Source organism: Taurulus bubalis (genome assembly GCF_910589615.1).
Source record: "Taurulus bubalis genome assembly, chromosome: 9".
NCBI classification, from domain to species: domain Eukaryota; kingdom Metazoa; phylum Chordata; class Actinopteri; order Perciformes; family Cottidae; genus Taurulus; species Taurulus bubalis.
The window spans coordinates 14,140,012-14,157,601 of record NC_136597.1 but is presented as its reverse complement, the minus strand read 5'-3'; the positions used below and the strand labels follow the sequence as shown (position 1 = coordinate 14,157,601).

The window sequence follows — 17,590 nt, the reverse complement described above, 5'->3', positions numbered from 1 at the left end:
TTCATCACAGACCGTCATTGCCCTTATTGCTGCTTTTTCAAAGGAGAGTATCTGTATTCACTTCCCATGCATTACATGTGATGGGCCCCTACCCGGATGTGCCTGCAGTTTCTCCAGAGAGAGCGCTAGATTTCCTGTTTACTCGTCTTACTGCTGTAAAACACGTCCTGCATGAGATTTCTCACTCCCCAACACTCGGTGCCATTTGGGTGGTGGGTGACATCCGAGAATGTGATTAGCAGCGAAAGTCGGATTATTTGAAGAAAAATGTAACCCATGAGTCCACCTTGCACAGTCATTTGAATTAGGTTTGCAGAGTAGCCGGGTCCAATGAGAGCTATCTCACGCTCCTGTGTTACACATTGGTCAGTATTGTATTGCTGGCTGAAAGAGATCTCTGAGGTTTGTAAACGCTGTGATTACCGAGCGGCTCTGACCCTGTCCGTGGTCCTGAAAGCAACAGTCGAAGCAGAGCAAATCAAAGTGAGGCTGAACCATTAATGTCTTTCTCCGTATAAAGGTGACGATTGCTATGCAAATGTTGATTGCCTCAACCGAAATGGAAGTACATTGTGCTTGTGAAGCGCTGTGGTGTGTCACAAACTCGTTTTCTTCACATGTAAAGTGCAAATGTAAATATATTTTAAAGTGTGCAGTTTACGGATTTAGATATAGATGGGTTAGCCACGTGATACTATGTATGTGGAGTTGTTAGATATTATAATTATGTCTCAATATGTATACACAGGATAAAAAACTCACCTTTGAAATTTAATCCGTTAATGAGTGATATTAAGATTTCTCTACAGTCTTTATACTTTAGACGCTGTTGCTTCAGGTTTTTATTTTGTTTACCAGACATCATATTAGCTCAGACAGTACAGCAATGTGGTTCACAAATCCTCGTGCTCTCTTTCATTATCCCTCCATCTCGTCTTGTTCCCTGTCATCTCACACTTCCTCTATGTCTGTTTCTTGTGCATTTAGGAAGTCTGATGTAGATGCTGAGCCAGAGGAGAGCCCAGGGAGCAGCAGCAGCAGCGGGGCTGTAGATGCCCTCTCCACAGCCCCGTCACCAGCCCCCCCCCAGGCCTCTGCGGGAGAGCCAGGACAGAGTGGAGACAGCTCCTGCTTTGACTCCGACAGCCCTATAGATTCCAGCTCCTGCGAGGAAGAGGAGGGGGAGTTGGAGGGGGAGGAGGAAGACCCAGCTATGTTCTCCTCCAAATTCCTTAGTGGGGCCAACCCCCTGAATGCCGTGTCCTCTGCTGTCAATAAGTTTGGTTTATTTGGAGATGATAGGGAGGGGGATAAGAATAAGAAAGCACCTTCTCAGCAAGGGGCGAAGCCATCTGGAGAACAGCAGCCAGGAGCAGGCTCAGGCAAAGGCCCTCAACAGCAGCAGGGACCACAAAAATCAGGCCAGGGCACCCCTATGCAAAAGGGCCAGCCACTCCCTAACGAAGGATCACCACAGCTGCACGGGAATGGACAGGCTGGACCCCCAAACAAGCTTGGTGGGCATCCAGCTGCTCCAAAGGCAGGGACACAGCCTGAAGGCCAGCTTAAAAGAGAGCCTCAACAAAGTCAACCTAAGGGCCCATCACAGCAAGGTTCACCTAGGCCTGGAGCTCAACAACAGATTGGGAAGAGTGGAGCTCAACCAGGTTCTCCAAAAGCATCATCACAACAGGTTCCACCTAAGACAGGGATCCAACAAGAAGGGCCTGCTAAGACTGGTACACAGCAACAACAAGAACCTGCAAAGACTGGGGTGCAAGAGTCCACAAAAGTTGCCTCACAAAAAACTGTCTCACAGCACAAGTCACCTGAAGTAGGACAGCAACAGCAGGGGTCACCAAGAATTGGACAACAACAACAGGGCTCACCGAAACGTTCACAGCAACAACAGGGTTTCCCTAAAGTTGCACAGCAAGGCTCACTTAAAGTGGGACAACAACAGCAAGGCTTAAGGACTACACCCCATCAGCAGTCCTCGGACAAGCCTGAGTCACAGCAACAAGGCCCAAAGGGACCTGGTACACCTGGCCCGTGCAGAGCAGGATCTTCATCACCGGGACCAACCAAAGCTGGACCTCAGTCAAAAGCAGTAGCTAAGTCCCTTTGCCCAGTGTGTAACACAACAGAACTAAATATGCACACCAAGGAATCGCCTAACCATAAAACCTGTTCACAGTGTAAAACCGAAGTGTGCAGCTTGTGTGGCTTCAGCCCTCCAGATTCTGATGTAAGTAATAGCTTAGTATTTTGCTTATCTATAATTTGTTTTATTTGTATAAGTATGCTTGGTTAAAAAACTAAATGTGCATGCATTTTACTTCAGTAAAGTATATATTACAGTACATTTTTCGATCAATATAATTATCTTTGATGGCAAATACAAATTATTTTGCTATTCACTGCAGTCATGGTAGTGCAGTAATTGCTGAAAGTCCGTTTGACGTGAAGTTAAACTGCAATTGCAAAACTCCACTATATCCATCTATATATTATAATACTATGTTATAGCACTAATCATAACCAGTTGAATTAAGAGGAAATTAACAACACATTAGTATTGAAGTTATTCAATGTTATAAGTAATAATAATGGCACTTTTTTTCTTGTACTTTATATGCATTAATATGTCATCCTTGTCATTTTTTAATAGGGACATGAGTGGCTTTGTCTTTCCTGCCAGATGCAGAGAGCTCAAGGAGCCTCTGAACGACATGGACCATCCGTGAAAAAGCCTACACCCAACAAGGTTTCTGCTGCTCAAAACCAGACACCATCTCCTGCTGCATCTGTCAAAAAAGAGATGTCAGTCCCAGGTTCACCTCAGAAAATGCAGTCTACATTGGCAAAAGTTCCAGCCAAGGGTGAAGCTACTAAAGTTCCAGAAACTCAAAAACAGGCCAGTCCAGCATCTGTTCAGAAAATGACACCTGAGACCACATCCGGGTCTCTCAAACCAGATCAGACTAGTCAAAGTGGACGCAAGCAAAGCAGTGTCCAGCAAGAGTCAGGAGGATTATTTGGCTTGGGTGGAGTTAAAACTGAAGCTGGAAAGCCTGAAGCGTCAGTGACTGGAAAGATGTTTGGTTTTGGTTCCTCCATTTTTAGTTCTGCATCTAATATGATAGCCTCCGCTGTTCAGGATGAGCCTAAAACCACACCACCAGTTTCTCCCAAAATGCAGTCTACAAAAGAAACCAGACCAGCTACTGTCCAAAAGTCAGTGAAAGACAAGACACAAGAGCCACCCCAGCAGACAAAGGCTAATCCAGCAAGGCCGGTCAAAGTAGACAAAACTCCATCAGAGACTCCAAAGGCATCAGCGACCTTCCACAATGTCCCTGAAGGAGGTCAATCCACTTGTCCACTCTGTAAAATGGTGCTCAATATGGGCTCGAAGGACCCTTCCAACTACAACACCTGCACTGAATGCAAAAGCACTGTCTGCAACCAATGTGGATTTAACCCCATGCCAAATGTCAATACGGTAAGACACATGTTATCTTGATTAGGTTAACTAACAACTGAATTAATGAATAATTGAAGAAAAAGAGGAAGGAAAGGAAGTATACAAAACAAAATTAAGTTACATACGTCGCTATATAATATTATGATTTTGGAACCAAATTGCTATTGTTTCATGAGTAATTAGATTGGTTCTAAATAACTGGTAGGTTGGTTTAGGTACATTATTGCCTCCAAAGTGATCATTACTTGGATACAGAACAGATGACACTTGCAAATTAAGCTATTTTAAGATGTTAAGTTCCCTTTTGATGCTCAGAGTAGTTAAGTCATTTTCATTTCATTGTTTGGGATGGTAATCCCACATGGTATAATTCATGAATAGATGACATGGCAGCAATATTGTTTAGGCTACAGATTTATGACAGAGGAATGTTTGAGATATCATATATGTTGTGTTTTTGTCATGAAAAACACATTTATTGGAGTGGTATCTGTTTTTGTTTGTTTTCTGGGCAATGTCAAATCCTCTACTAAAGTTGCAAAGCTGTGAAGCCATTTTAATTCCATATCCTACTCACAGTGCCTCTAGTCTCTAAACAGCAAGATGGCTATGTGTCAGACCCTCGGCCAGACCTGGCAGACGATGGCTAGTCACACATACAAATGCAACTCCACATACCTCTAGCTTCACTGTGGTTTCCTGTAGTCTTAACCTTTTTTGAAGTAAAAATAGTTGTGCAATAAATAACCTTTTTGGGGTAATAATATTACAAATGTTGCATTGTCACATAAATCATTTACAATTCATTGATTCAAGGCTCTTGGAGAGAGAGTTTATCATTTAAACTGTTAATCTCATAGGAATTGTCTTGCAGGGAATACCACATATAAGGTAAATGGACATGGCATTCTGGCACTCAAAGGACTTGACATTTGACTCTGTAATTCAATGCACAGTTAGTAAGCCACCTTGCCAAGGACAGTCCAAGGCTACTTGATCTCGAGATACTGCTTCCACAACTAATGGCTTAAACAGTGGTAAACCAATATCAGGATGGGGAGTCCCTTTGTTTGCATTTTGCAAGCACTTTGAAAGTGGATGTTTTAGATATAGTCTAAACCACTGAAACTTTGGCAGTACTGCCATTTGATTTATTTTTTTATGAGCTTTTATTAGCATTTTTATGATGATAGAATTATTTGATTTAATTAAACACATTCAATTAAATACAAACATCTTATATGCAATTTTCTCAAATAATGCGGCAAATAATGGATGTAACCATTATAACAAGTCGGCTCACTGTATTCCATGCATCTACGTGTGTGTGTGTGTGTGTGTGTGTGTGTGTGTGTGTGTGTGTGTGTGTGTGTGTGTGTGTGTGTGAGAGTGTGTGAGAGTGTGTGAGAGAGAGAGTGTGCTTTTCTGATGCCTCAACTCCTAGATTATCTATTTCTTTTTTTGTTTACTCTTCAAACATGTACATGTTTAATTTGTTTGTTTGTTGTGTTTTTTAAGGGAAAGGAGTGGCTTTGTCTAAACTGCCAGGTGAAACGAGCTGCCAGTGGAATTGAACCTCAGAAAGACACATCTTTGGTCAATTCCTCATTTAAAAAAACTACTCCAGCACAGCCTGCACTACAAAAGACATCTGCACCAGGCTCTCCTCAGATGAAAGTATCTACACCTACAGTACAACCAGTCAAGGCTGACACTGCTAAAGGACCAGACAGTTATAAACAGGCTAGCCCCGCTACTGGTCAGAAAACAGCTCAGGAGAGCTGGACGACAGCTCCACAGAAACAACCAGACCAGACAAGCCAAACTGCACAAAAGCAGAGGAATGCCACAGTATCTACAGAGAAAGAGTCAGGAATGTTCTTTGGTTTTGGTGGTTCTAAAAGTCAGCCCGATGCGACAAAGCCTGCAGTTACTGGGAAAATGTTTGGTTTTGGTTCCTCCGTCTTCAGTTCTGCATCTACTTTGATAACCTCAGCTGTTCAAGATGAGCCCAAAACTACACCACCACGCTCTCCCAAAATGCCTGCTGCAAAGGACTCTAAACACCCCACTGCCAATATATCAGAACAAGAGAAGAAACCAGAACAATCCCAGCAGGCCAAGAGTTCTCCATCAGTACAGCAGAAAGCGGAAAAACTTCCATCAGAGCCCCCAAAGAGAGCATCCGCTTCCCCAGTTGTTTCCAAAGCAGGCCAGTCTACCTGTCCTCTATGTAAAGTGGAACTCAATGTGGGCTCTAAAGATCCTCCCAACTACAACACCTGTACCGAGTGCAAACACGCTGTCTGTAACCAATGTGGTTTCAATCCTATGACAAATGTTAAAGAGGTAAGATAAGAGTACTGTAAATTACAGAAAAAGTACTTGAACAGTGATTGTTGCATTGCTTTTGTATTATTACTGTAATTGAAATATTGTTAGAAATAACTTACAAGTAAAATACTTTCAATCGTATAACAACACTGATCTAAATTTGACTATTTACCTGTTTGCTCAAATATAGGTGAAGGAGTGGTTATGTCTCAACTGCCAGATGCAGAGAGCCCTCGGAGCAGCTGAGCCTCCAGGAACTCCTATGATGAAACTACTGGCCTCACCAAATAAAGTCCCTGCACCTGCCAATGCCATAAATAAGGAAACTCCCCCACTAGATAAACCTCAAAAGAAAGACATTCAAACAGCTGCTGAATCAAGGAAGACCTCCGCACCAGGCTCCCCTCAGAGGAAACCACCAACACCAGCAGAGCAGACAGCAAAGATGGAAGTTTTGAAAGGACCGGAGAGTCAGAAACAGGTCAGGCCAGCCCCTGGTCAGAAAACTCCAATTCAAAGCCATAAGACAGGTCCTCAGACACCACAGGACCACACAATTCAAACTGGGCATAAGCAGAATAATACTACCTCAGCTACACAAGAAGAATCCAGAGGGTTATTTGGATTTGGCAGTCCTAAACCTCAACCTGATGGTGCAAAACCTGCTGGATCATTGGGTGGAAAAATGTTTGGCTTTGGTTCCTCCATCTTCAGTTCTGCATCCACTTTAATAAACACAGCTGTCCAAGATGATTCCAAAACAACCCCACCAGTGTCTCCCAAGATGCCTGCCACAAAGCAAACCACATCTCAGCTTGCTGATAAACAAGAACAGGAGAAGAAACTACAGCCCATTATCTCTTCATCTCATCAAGCCAAAGTAGAAAAAGCTCCATCAGAGCCTCCAAAAGATGCAGCTGTTTCCTCAGTTATTCGCAAGGCAGGCCAACCTACCTGTCCACTCTGTAAGGTGGAACTCAACTTTGGCTCTAAGCAACCTCCCAACTACAACAAGTGCACTGAATGCAAGAACAACGTCTGTAACCAATGTGGATTTAATCCAATGCCAAATGTTTCAGAGGTAATATCAGCAAAGATTAATTTAATTTCAATACAAAATTTCAAATACAAAATTATGAGGCGTAAAAGTATCATATGGCAACCCATAATTGAACAGGAATACACCATGATATAAAGTGCATATATTGACATAATGAAATTATTGCATGCTGGTGTTGTAAATGTTTTGTAATTTAATTTCAATTTTGTTGTTGTTGTAGGTAAAAGAATGGTTATGCCTGGATTGTCAGATGCAGAGAGCTCTTAGTGCATCTGAACTCACAGGACCTCACAATACAGCTAACACAAGTTCCCCATCGGCTGTGCAGCAGAAAATAACAGCTCCCAATCAAGTCGAAACTCTAAAGGGGTTATCGAAATCTGATGCACCTTCAAAGATGGAGACGTCAGTGCCTGATGTACTTCAAAAGAAGGGGAGTCCCACACCAGGTTATCCTCAGAAGACACAGTCAACTAAGGCTGCTAAAGGACCAGAACGTGACACACAGGCTAGCCCCACTCCTGGCCGGAAAACTCCTCTAGATATTCGAGGGGCATCAGCTTCTCAGAAACCAACTGACCAGGCAAGTGAATTTGGACTGAAACAGAGTAAGGTCAACCTGGATTCAAAGCAGGAGTCAGGAAACGTATTTGGCCTGAGTGGTCCTACAACAAAGCCTGATGCCTCAAAAACAACTGAGTCAGTGACTGGCAAGATGTTTGGCTTTGGTTCCTCCATTTTCAGCTCAGCATCAACTTTGATATCATCCGCTGTTCAGGAAGAATCACGTACTACACCACCCGGTTCTCGTAAGATGTCTGCACCAGCACAAGCCTCACCCAAGATGTCTAATGTACCCAATATTTCTCCAAAAACTACACCAGCAGTTTCCCCCAAAATGTCCCCAGCAAGAGAGCCCAAAACCCTGGAGAAGAAACCAGAATTTTTCCAACAGAACAAACATGACAAAGCTCCATTACAGCCACCAAAGGCAGCAACAATCTCCAAAACATCTTCTAATGCAAGCCAGGCCACCTGTCCACTGTGTGAGGTTGAGATTAACATCAGCTCCAAGGACTTTCCAAACTACAACACTTGCACTGAGTGCAAGACCACAGTCTGTACCCAATGTGGATTTAACTCAATGTCTATAGACAAGGTAAGTGAAGGAATATATAAACAATACATTCATTATTAATATACTGTATGCATGTATACTATAATCTGTGATCCGTGGTCTTTTTTACGATTACCTCATTGACCAGTAGTGCAGTTTTGATGAGTCTGTTGCTCTAAATACTCAGGTTGTTGTCAATTACTACAATGTTTAATTGCAAAGCAACATATAACTGGTGTCTACTGTATTTTAGGGAAATGAGTGGCTATGTCTTAACTGTCAGATGAAAAGGGCAGTTGGATCATCTGAGCCTCCAGGGCCTCCCACATTGAAGATCCAAACATCTACTGGTAAAGTTCCTTCACCTGCTGCAGTCCAGTTGAAGGTCCATCCAGGCCCTGCTGTAGTAAAGAAAGAGACGTCAGAACCAGTCTCACCACAGAGAAAACAGTCACCATCTGTGCAGTCAGTGAAACTTGAAGCTGCTTCTGTACCATTGAAACAGGCCAGCCCAGCACCTGATCATAAAACACCACAGGAAATACAGAAGGCCGATCTAAGGAAGCCACCAGATCAGGCAAGACAACATGGAAGCAAGCAATCTGATTCTAAAAAGCCTGCAGAGTCAGTAACAAATAGGCAGACTGAACCTAAACAGAGTGATGCCTCAGCAGTGACACAGCAACAGGAAGGACGTTTCTTTGGTTTTGGTGGCAGTAAGACTCAACCCGAACCTGGAAAGCAGGCAGAGTCAGCAACTGGGAACATTTTTGGCTTTGGCTCTTCGATCTTCAGTTCTGCATCTACTTTGAGAACCTCAGCCGTTCAAGACCAGCCCAAAACTACTCCTCCATTGTCTCCCAAGATGTCTCCAGCAAAAGAGATCAAGTCCCCCAGTGCCCAGAAGCTTGAGCAGCAGAATAAAACAGGGTCATCCCAGCAGACCAAGACACCTCCATCAGTACCGGCCAATTTGAGCAAAGTCCCATCAGATTCTCCAAAGGTCGCAGCAGCTGTCAAACCAGGCCACTCTACTTGCCCACTCTGTAAGGTGGAACTCAACGTGGTTTCCAAAGATCCACCCAATTACAATACCTGCACTGAATGCAAGAACATTGTCTGTAACCAGTGTGGATTTAACCCTACGCCAAATGAAGCAGTGGTAAGACTCAAGAAAATATATATTAAAATATTATGTCGATGAATATTAAACTTTGTAAACCCTTGTAATACTCGTTTTAACTAGATGTACAGGTGCTGAAATATAGCAGAACATGAATATAAAACATAGTTATACACAGATTATCTAACAGGTTTTTTTAAACCTTTTTTCTGTTTGTTTTTTTTTCAGGTAAAGGAATGGCTATGTCTGACCTGCCAGATGCAGCGTGCTCTAGGCACAACACAGTCCCAGTCCCAGATACTTGCAAAACCCCAAAAGAATGAAATAATCAACCCAGTTAAAAATGAAAACAAAGACTCACCTCAAAGGGAACTGTCTGTTGCAGCAAAGCCAGCTATAGTCGACGCTGCAAACAAGCCAGAGGGTCAGAAACAGCCCAGCCCAGTTCCTTCTCAGAAAAGGCCACAAGAGACCCAGAAAACACCAGCTCCTAATAAATCACCAGACCACACAAGGCAAACTGAAGGCAAGCAGAGTAATGCCACAGCAGCGTCACAGCGAGATACAGGAGGCTTCTTTGGTTTTGGCGGTGGAAAAGCTCAACCAGCGACTGGGAAAATGTTAGGCTTTGGTTCTTCCATCTTCAGTTCTGCATCGACTTTAATAACCTCAGCTGTTCAGGACCAGCCCAAGACCACTCCACCAGTTTCTCCAAAGATGTCCCCAGCAAAAGGGACCAAATCCCCTGATGCCCAAAAGAAAGAACAACCGACAAAGTCAGAACAACCCCAGCAGACCAAGACACCCCCAACAGTACAGGCCAAAGTGGACAAAGCTTCATCAGAGCCTCCAAAGGTTGCAGCAGCCTCCAAAGCCACTGGCAGACCAGGCCCTTCTACCTGTCCACTCTGTAAGGTCGAACTCAACATGGGGTCCAAGGATCCACCTAATTTCAATGCCTGCACTGAATGCAAGAACACTGTCTGTAACCAGTGTGGATTTAACCCAATGACAAATGTATCAGAAGTAAGTGTGATTTTCTTTCCTTATAATATCTACATTTTATATAATTTTATATTCAAAACATATAATGACACATACAAAAATATATTATGATAAAATGTAAAAATGTCTACATAAATGTCACTGTGCTGTACTATGATGTTATCGTACAAAACCATGTGTGTTTAAAAGACACACTTACTCAAAATAATATGGTTTCCCCCTCAGATGGAGTGGTTGTGTCTGACTTGTCAGATGCAAAGAGCTCTCAAAGCAGCCGAATCAGTAGAGCCTCCAATGATGAAACCTCAGGCATCACCCAACAAAGTGTCCACACCTGGTGTTGCCCAAAAAGACATTATTTACACACAAAAGGGAGAAGTGACAGAAATAAATCCAAAGGACCGTCTAACACCAAGTGCACGACAAAAGAACGAAGAAACTACAACTTCAGTTCAAATAGACATCACCCAAAAATCAACCACTGTCTCATCACCTGCAAAAGAGACCCCAGGTACTGTTTCAGCCCCAACAAAAGTGGATAAAACTGCTTCAGCACCTACCAAGGAGGTTCCAACCTCGTTTGCACCTCCCGTCAAAGAGACAACAGCTGAAGTTTCAGACCTCAAGAAACCATTGCCTGCTCAAGCTCTTCCTCTCAACAAAGATATTGGAACTTCTCTCCAGAAGAAAAATAATTTCACTCCACCAAGTTCCCCTGCGCATAACAAACTATCAGAAAAGAAAGAGGATAAATCTAAAATAGTTGAGAAATCAGCTGATAAACCAGTCACATCTTCTGATGAAGTACAACCCCCAAAAGCTCTAAATAAAGAATCAAACTCTGTTGAAACATCCCTTGCCAAATCTGTTCTACCAGCAGCACCGCCAACAAGTCAAGAATCAGGAGGTTTCTTCAGCTTTGGTAGTCCTAAAACTCAGCGTGCTGCCTCAAAAACAACTGAAGCTGTGACTGGGAAGATGTTGGGATTTGGTTCATCCCTCTTCAGCTCAGCATCCACCTTGATAACATCTGCAGTTAAGGAGGAGTCCTGCACAACACCACCAAGTTCCCGTAAAATGTCTGCCCCAGCGCAAGTCTCTGGCAAGATGGCAAAATCACAGATTTCTCCAAATTCCAGCCCCCCAGTTTCTCCGAGGATAACTTCAGCAAAAGAGACCAAACTGACTGCTGCTCAGGAACCACCTCCGGATAAGGTACCAGATCAACCTCAGCAGACCAAGGCTCTCCAATCAGTACAGGCCAAAGTGGACAAAGATCCATCAGAGCTTTCAAAACCAGAAGCCTCCCAAGCGGCTCCCAAAGCTGGTCAGTCTACTTGTCCACTCTGTAAGGTGGAACTTAATATGGGCTCCAAAGATCTTCCCAACTACAACACCTGCTCCGAATGCAAAACCACTGTCTGCAACAAATGTGGATTTAATCAAATGCAAAATGTTACAAAGGTAATTAAATGACTGTAGCGTTCTACATTTTTGGTCACCAGACAGTTTTTCTGCTTTATTTGTATACATTGGCACAGGTACAAGTCGCAGAGTAAATATTTAGTTGACATTTTGAAATAGAACATATTGTATATACATTTAAATGTGTTCCTTGTTTCACTGTTGTCACTTCTAGATAAACAATGTATTTATTTGGATCAATACAACAATAGTTTTAATGTTTGTCAGTAACAAATGCAAATAATGTTACACATGTTCTGTGTTTTTCAGGCGAAAGAATGGCTTTGTCTAAACTGCCAGATGCAGAGAGCACTTGGAGCTTCTGAACCTTTAGGCCTTCCCATGATAAAACCTCAACCTTCACCAAGCAAAGAGACCCCAATGTCAACTTCTCAGGAAGGCATCAATAAGCCAGCGTCACCCAAAATTGAGCTTGTTAATACTACCACAACTAAGGAAACTGAATCCCCAGCCCTTGATGCACCAACAAAGAAAGTAACCCCTGCAGCTGCTTCATTACCTGACAAAACAGTTCCACCCACTACCACACAGGCTGATGTTTCACCAGCTTCACAAAAGCCTTCTGAAGACACACACAAAAGACAACCTAGTACGCCCCAGCAACAGCCTCCCAAAGCTGTGACATCTGCTCCTCCACCAGATCCAGAGGTAGAAAAGCTGTCCCCACAACAGTCACCAAAAGCTGTGACCTCTATTGCTAAGTCTGCTCCTCCACCAGATCAACAAGCGGGAGAGCCACCCCCAAAACAGCCTCTAAAAGCTGTGACTTCTATTGCTAAGTCTGCTCCTCCTCCAGATCCAGAGGCAGAAAAGCCGTTTCGACAACAGCCTCCAACAGCTGGAACTTCTATCGCAAAGTCTGCTCCTACACCAGATCGAGAAGTGGGAAAGCTACCCCCAAAACAGCCTCCTAAAGTTGGTACTTCTCCAGCCAAATCTTTAACACTACCTGCTCAGCCAGCAAAACAGACATCGGGTGGCTTATTTAGTTTTGGTAGTCCTAAAACACAACCTGCTGCTGCAAAGCCTGCTGAGTCAGTGTCTGGAAAGATGTTTGGCTTTGGGTCTTCTTTCCTAAGCTCTGCATCCACTTTGATAACCTCAGCTGTCCAGGATGAACCTAAGACTACACCACCAACTCCACGTAAGATGTCTACTACAGCCCATGACTCACCTAGAAGTACACCGCTAGCCTCCCCTAAAATGTTACCTGCAAAGGACAACAAGCCACCCGCTGTCCAGAAAACTGAAGAGAAGAAACCAGAGACACTACAGCAGGAAAAGACCCCTTCAACAGTACAAGCCAAAGTGGACAAAGCTCTATCAGAGCCCCCTAAGGCACAAACAGACATCCAAGGTGCTCCAAAAGCAGTTTCAACCATCTGTCCACTGTGTCAGGTCAACCTCAACATGGGCTCCAAAGATCCTCCCAACTACAACACTTGCACAGCATGCAAGACTACTGTCTGTAACCAATGTGGATTTAATACAATGACAATAGTTGCAGAGGTAAGTCACTGTCACTACAAGTCTGCTACTGAAAACAAATATCATTTGACATATATTGTTTTGTTAACCTCATGGTTTGTACTGTACAGCAGATTTATTATGTCTATCCTATGAGTATCATAATTGCCAAACATACATTAATTGGGAATTAACCGATTTCATCTTTAAAATAGGCATGATTTTAGTTGATATGAATTACAGATCATTGATTAAACACGTGACATGAAGATGCTGAAAGTGGTTAAATATCCTCTCAACTCTTTTAGGGATGAAATTACATACAATTTTATCGGTAACAAATGTGCCCTTTGGTTTGTCAAAATGCTGTGTTGTTGCTTGTTTTTAAACAATGATAAATTATATTGCACTTCTTTCAGATGAAAGAATGGCTTTGTCTGAACTGTCAGATGCAGAGAGCCCTAGGAGCATCTGAGCCCACTGGACATCCTGTCGTGAAACCACAGACCCCCCCATACAAGGTTCCTGGTTCTGAACTGAAGGATATACTGCAGGACAAGTCTACAGAATCTACAGCAATACAACAAGACCTCACAAAAGCAACTCCACAGAAAAAAGAAACCCCCAAAGCTGAGGCTCCAGTGCCGATTGCAGTCCAACAGACGGAGACAACACAACAAGATTTTGTGGAAAAGACGCAGGTCCTTTTGGGTACTGAACAAGGGCAAAGCCAACGCCAGGATGTGGCTGGCCAGCAGCAACCTGTTGGAAAATCCCCACAAGTACAGCTTTCTCAAACTCTAAAGCCAGAAGTTAAGGCAGGTCTTGCTAACCAAGAAATTGGAAAACCGCCACAACAGCCGTCACAATCTGCAACCACTATTGCCAAATCTGCACCTCCACCAGCCCAGCCTGCTAAAAAGGAGACCGGAGGCTTTTTTGGCTTAGGTAGTCCTAAAACACAACCTGCTGCTGCAAAGCCTGCTGAGTCAGTGTCTGGAAAGATGTTTGGCTTTGGGTCTTCGTTCCTAAGCTCTGCATCCACTGTGATAACCTCAGCTGTCCAGGATGAACCTACGACTACACCACCAACTCCATGTAAGATGTCTACTATAGCCCATGACTCACCTAGAAGTACACCGCTAGCCTCCCCTAAAATGTTTCCTGCAAAGGACAACAAGCTACCCGCTGTCCAGAAAACTGAAGAGAAGAAACTAGAGAAACCACAGCATGAAAAGACTCTTTCAACTGTACAAGCCAAAGTGGACAAAGCTCTATCAGAGCCCCCTAAGGCACAAACAGACATCCAAGGTGCTCCAAAAGCAGTTTCAACCATCTGTCCACTGTGTCAGGTCAACCTCAACATGGGCTCCAAAGATCCTCCCAACTACAACACTTGCACAGCATGCAAGACTACTGTCTGTAACCAATGTGGATTTAATACAATGGCAATTGTTGCAGAGGTAAGTCACTGTCACTACAAGTCTGCTACTGAAAACAAATATCATTTGACATACATTGTTTTGTTAACCTCATGGTTTGTACTATACAGCAGGTTTATTATGTCTATCCTATGAGTATCATAATTGCCAAACCTACATTATTAGGTATCAACTGATTTCATCTTTAAAATAGGCATGATTTTAGTTTATATGAATTACAGATCCGTGAATAAGCACGTGACATGAAGATACTGAAAGTGGTTAAATATCCTCTGTACTCTTTTAGTGATGAAATTACATACAATTTGTTCCATAACAAATTTGCCCAATGGTTTGTCAAAATGCTGTGTTGATGCTTGTTTTTAAACAATGATACATTATATTGCACTTCTTTCAGGTGAAAGAATGGCTTTGTTTGAACTGTCAGATGCAGAGAGCCCTAAGAGCATCTGAGCCCACTGGACATCCTGTCGTGAAACCACAGACCCCCCCATGCAAAGCTCCTGGTTCTGAACTGAAGGATGTACTGCAGGAGAAGTCTACAGAATCTACAGTAGTCAAAAAAGAGGTCACTCAAGCAACTCCACAGAAAAAAGAAACCCCCAAAGCTGAGGCTCCAGTGCCGATTGTAGTCCAACAGACGGAGACAACACAACGAGATTCTGTGGAAAAGACGCAGATCCTTTTGGGTACTGAACAAGGGCAAGACCAAAGCCAGGACGTGGCTGGCCAGCAGCAACCTGTTGGAAAATCCCCACAAGTACAGCTTTCTCAAACTCTAAAGCCAGAAGTTAAGGCAGGTCTTGCTAACCAAGAAATTGGAAAACCACCACAACAGCCCTCAGAATATGCAACCCCTATTGCCAAATCTGTACCTCCACCCGTTCAGCCTGCAAAACAGACATCGGGTGGCTTATTTAGTTTTGGTAGTCCTAAAACACAACCTGCTGCTGCAAAGCCTGCTGAGTCAGTGTCTGGAAAGATGTTTGGCTTCGGGTCTTCTTTCCTAAGCTCTGCATCCACTTTGATAACCTCAGCTGTCCAGGATGAACCTAAGACTACACCACCAACTCCACGTAAGATGTCTACTACAGCCCATGACTCACCTAGAAGTACACCGCTAGCCTCCCCTAAAATGTTACCTGCAAAAGATAATAAGCCACCCGTTGTCCAGAAAAAAGAGGAGAAGAAACTAGATAAACCACAGCAGGAAAAGACTCCTTCAACAGTACAAGCCAAAGTGGACAAAGCTCTATCAGAGCCCCCTAAGGCACAAACAGGCATCCAAGGTGCTTCACAAGCAGTTTCAACCATCTGCCCACTGTGTCAAGTCAACCTCAACATTCGCTCCAAAGATCCTCCCAACTACAACACGTGCACAGCATGCAAGACTACTGCCTGTAACCAATGTGGATTTAATACAATGGCAATTGATGCAGAGGTAAGTCACTGTCACTACAAGTCTGCTACTGAAAACAAATATAATTTGACATACATTGTTTTGTTAACCTCATGGTTTGTACTGTAGAGCAGGTTTATCATGTCTATTCTATGAGTATCATAGTCGCCAAACCTACATTATTAGGAATCAACTGATTTCCTCTAGGCATGGTTTAAGTTTAAATGAATTACAGACCAGTGAATAAACACGTGACATGAAGGTGCTGAAAGTGGTTCAATATCCTCTCTACTCCTTTAATGATAGAATTACATATAATGTGTTCTGTAACAAATTTGTCCCTTGGTTTGTCAAAACACTTTGTTGTTGCTTGTTTTTAAACAATTATACATTATATTGTACTGTTTTCAGGTGAAAGAATGGCTTTGTCTGAACTGTCAGATGCAGAGAGCCCTAGGAGCATCTGCGCCTACTGGAAATTCTGTCATGAAACCAATGACCCCCTCGTGCAAGGTTCCTGGTTCTGAACTGAAGGATATACTGCAGGACAAGTCTACAGAATCTACAGCAGTCAAAAAAGAGGTCACTCAAGCAACTCCACAGAAAAAAGAAACCCCCAAAGCTGAGGCTCCAGTGCCGATTGCAGTCCAACAGACGGAGACAACAACACAAGATTCTGTGGAAAAGACGCAGGTCTTTTTGGGTATTGAACAAGGGCAAGGCCAAAGCCAGGACGTGGCTGGCCAGCAGCAACCGGTTGGAAAATCCCCACAAGTACAGCTTCCTCAAACTCTAAAGCCAGATGTTAAGGCAGGTCTTGCAAACCAAGAAGTTGGAAAACCACCACAACAGCCCTCAAAATCTGCAACCCCTATTGCCAAATCTGCACCTCCACCAGCTCAGCCTGCAAAACAGGAGTCAGGAGGCTTTTTTGGCTTAGGTAGTCCTAAAATACAACCTGCTGCTGCAAAGCCTGCTGGGTCAGTGTCTGGAAAGATGTTTGGCTTCGGGTCTTCGTTCCTAAGCTCTGCATCTACTTTGATAACCTCAGCTGTCCAGGATGAACCTAAGACTACACCACCAACTCCACGTAAGATGTCTACTACAGCCCATGACTCACCTAGAAGTACACCGCTAGCATCCCCTAAAATGTTACCTGCAAAGGACAACAAGCCACCCGCTGTCCAGAAAACTGAAGAGAAGAAACCAGAGACACTACAGCAGGAAAAGACCCCTTCAACAGTACAAGCCAAAGTGGACAAAGCTCTATCAGAGCCCCCTAAGGCACAAACAGACATCCAAGGTGCTCCAAAAGCAGTTTCAACCATCTGTCCACTGTGTCAGGTCAACCTCAACATGGGCTCCAAAGATCCTCCCAACTACAACACTTGCACAGCATGCAAGACTACTGTCTGTAACCAATGTGGATTTAATACAATGACAATAGTTGCAGAGGTAAGTCACTGTCACTACAAGTCTGCTACTGAAAACAAATATCATTTGACATATATTGTTTTGTTAACCTCATGGTTTGTACTGTACAGCAGATTTATTATGTCTATCCTATGAGTATCATAATTGCCAAACATACATTAATTGGGAATTAACCGATTTCATCTTTAAAATAGGCATGATTTTAGTTGATATGAATTACAGATCGGTGAATAAACA

At 43.3% G+C, this 17,590-nt stretch overlaps 1 protein-coding gene across 1 annotated transcript in view; it reads left to right on the top strand.

The window, feature by feature from the left end:
• Positions 1-1,213: 1,213 nt before the first annotated feature.
• Positions 1,214-17,590, top strand: part of pclob (piccolo presynaptic cytomatrix protein b) — a gene marked incomplete at both ends in the record, with an annotated part of 54,943 nt that continues 38,566 nt past the window's right edge. The window contains 5 exons of the mRNA XM_079223311.1: positions 1,214-2,248; positions 11,861-13,120; positions 13,498-14,541; positions 14,918-15,961; positions 16,331-17,374. Coding sequence (XP_079079437.1) covers positions 1,214-2,248; positions 11,861-13,120; positions 13,498-14,541; positions 14,918-15,961; positions 16,331-17,374 — 5,427 coding nt within the window. The remainder of the gene's footprint in view (positions 2,249-11,860; positions 13,121-13,497; positions 14,542-14,917; positions 15,962-16,330; positions 17,375-17,590) is intronic.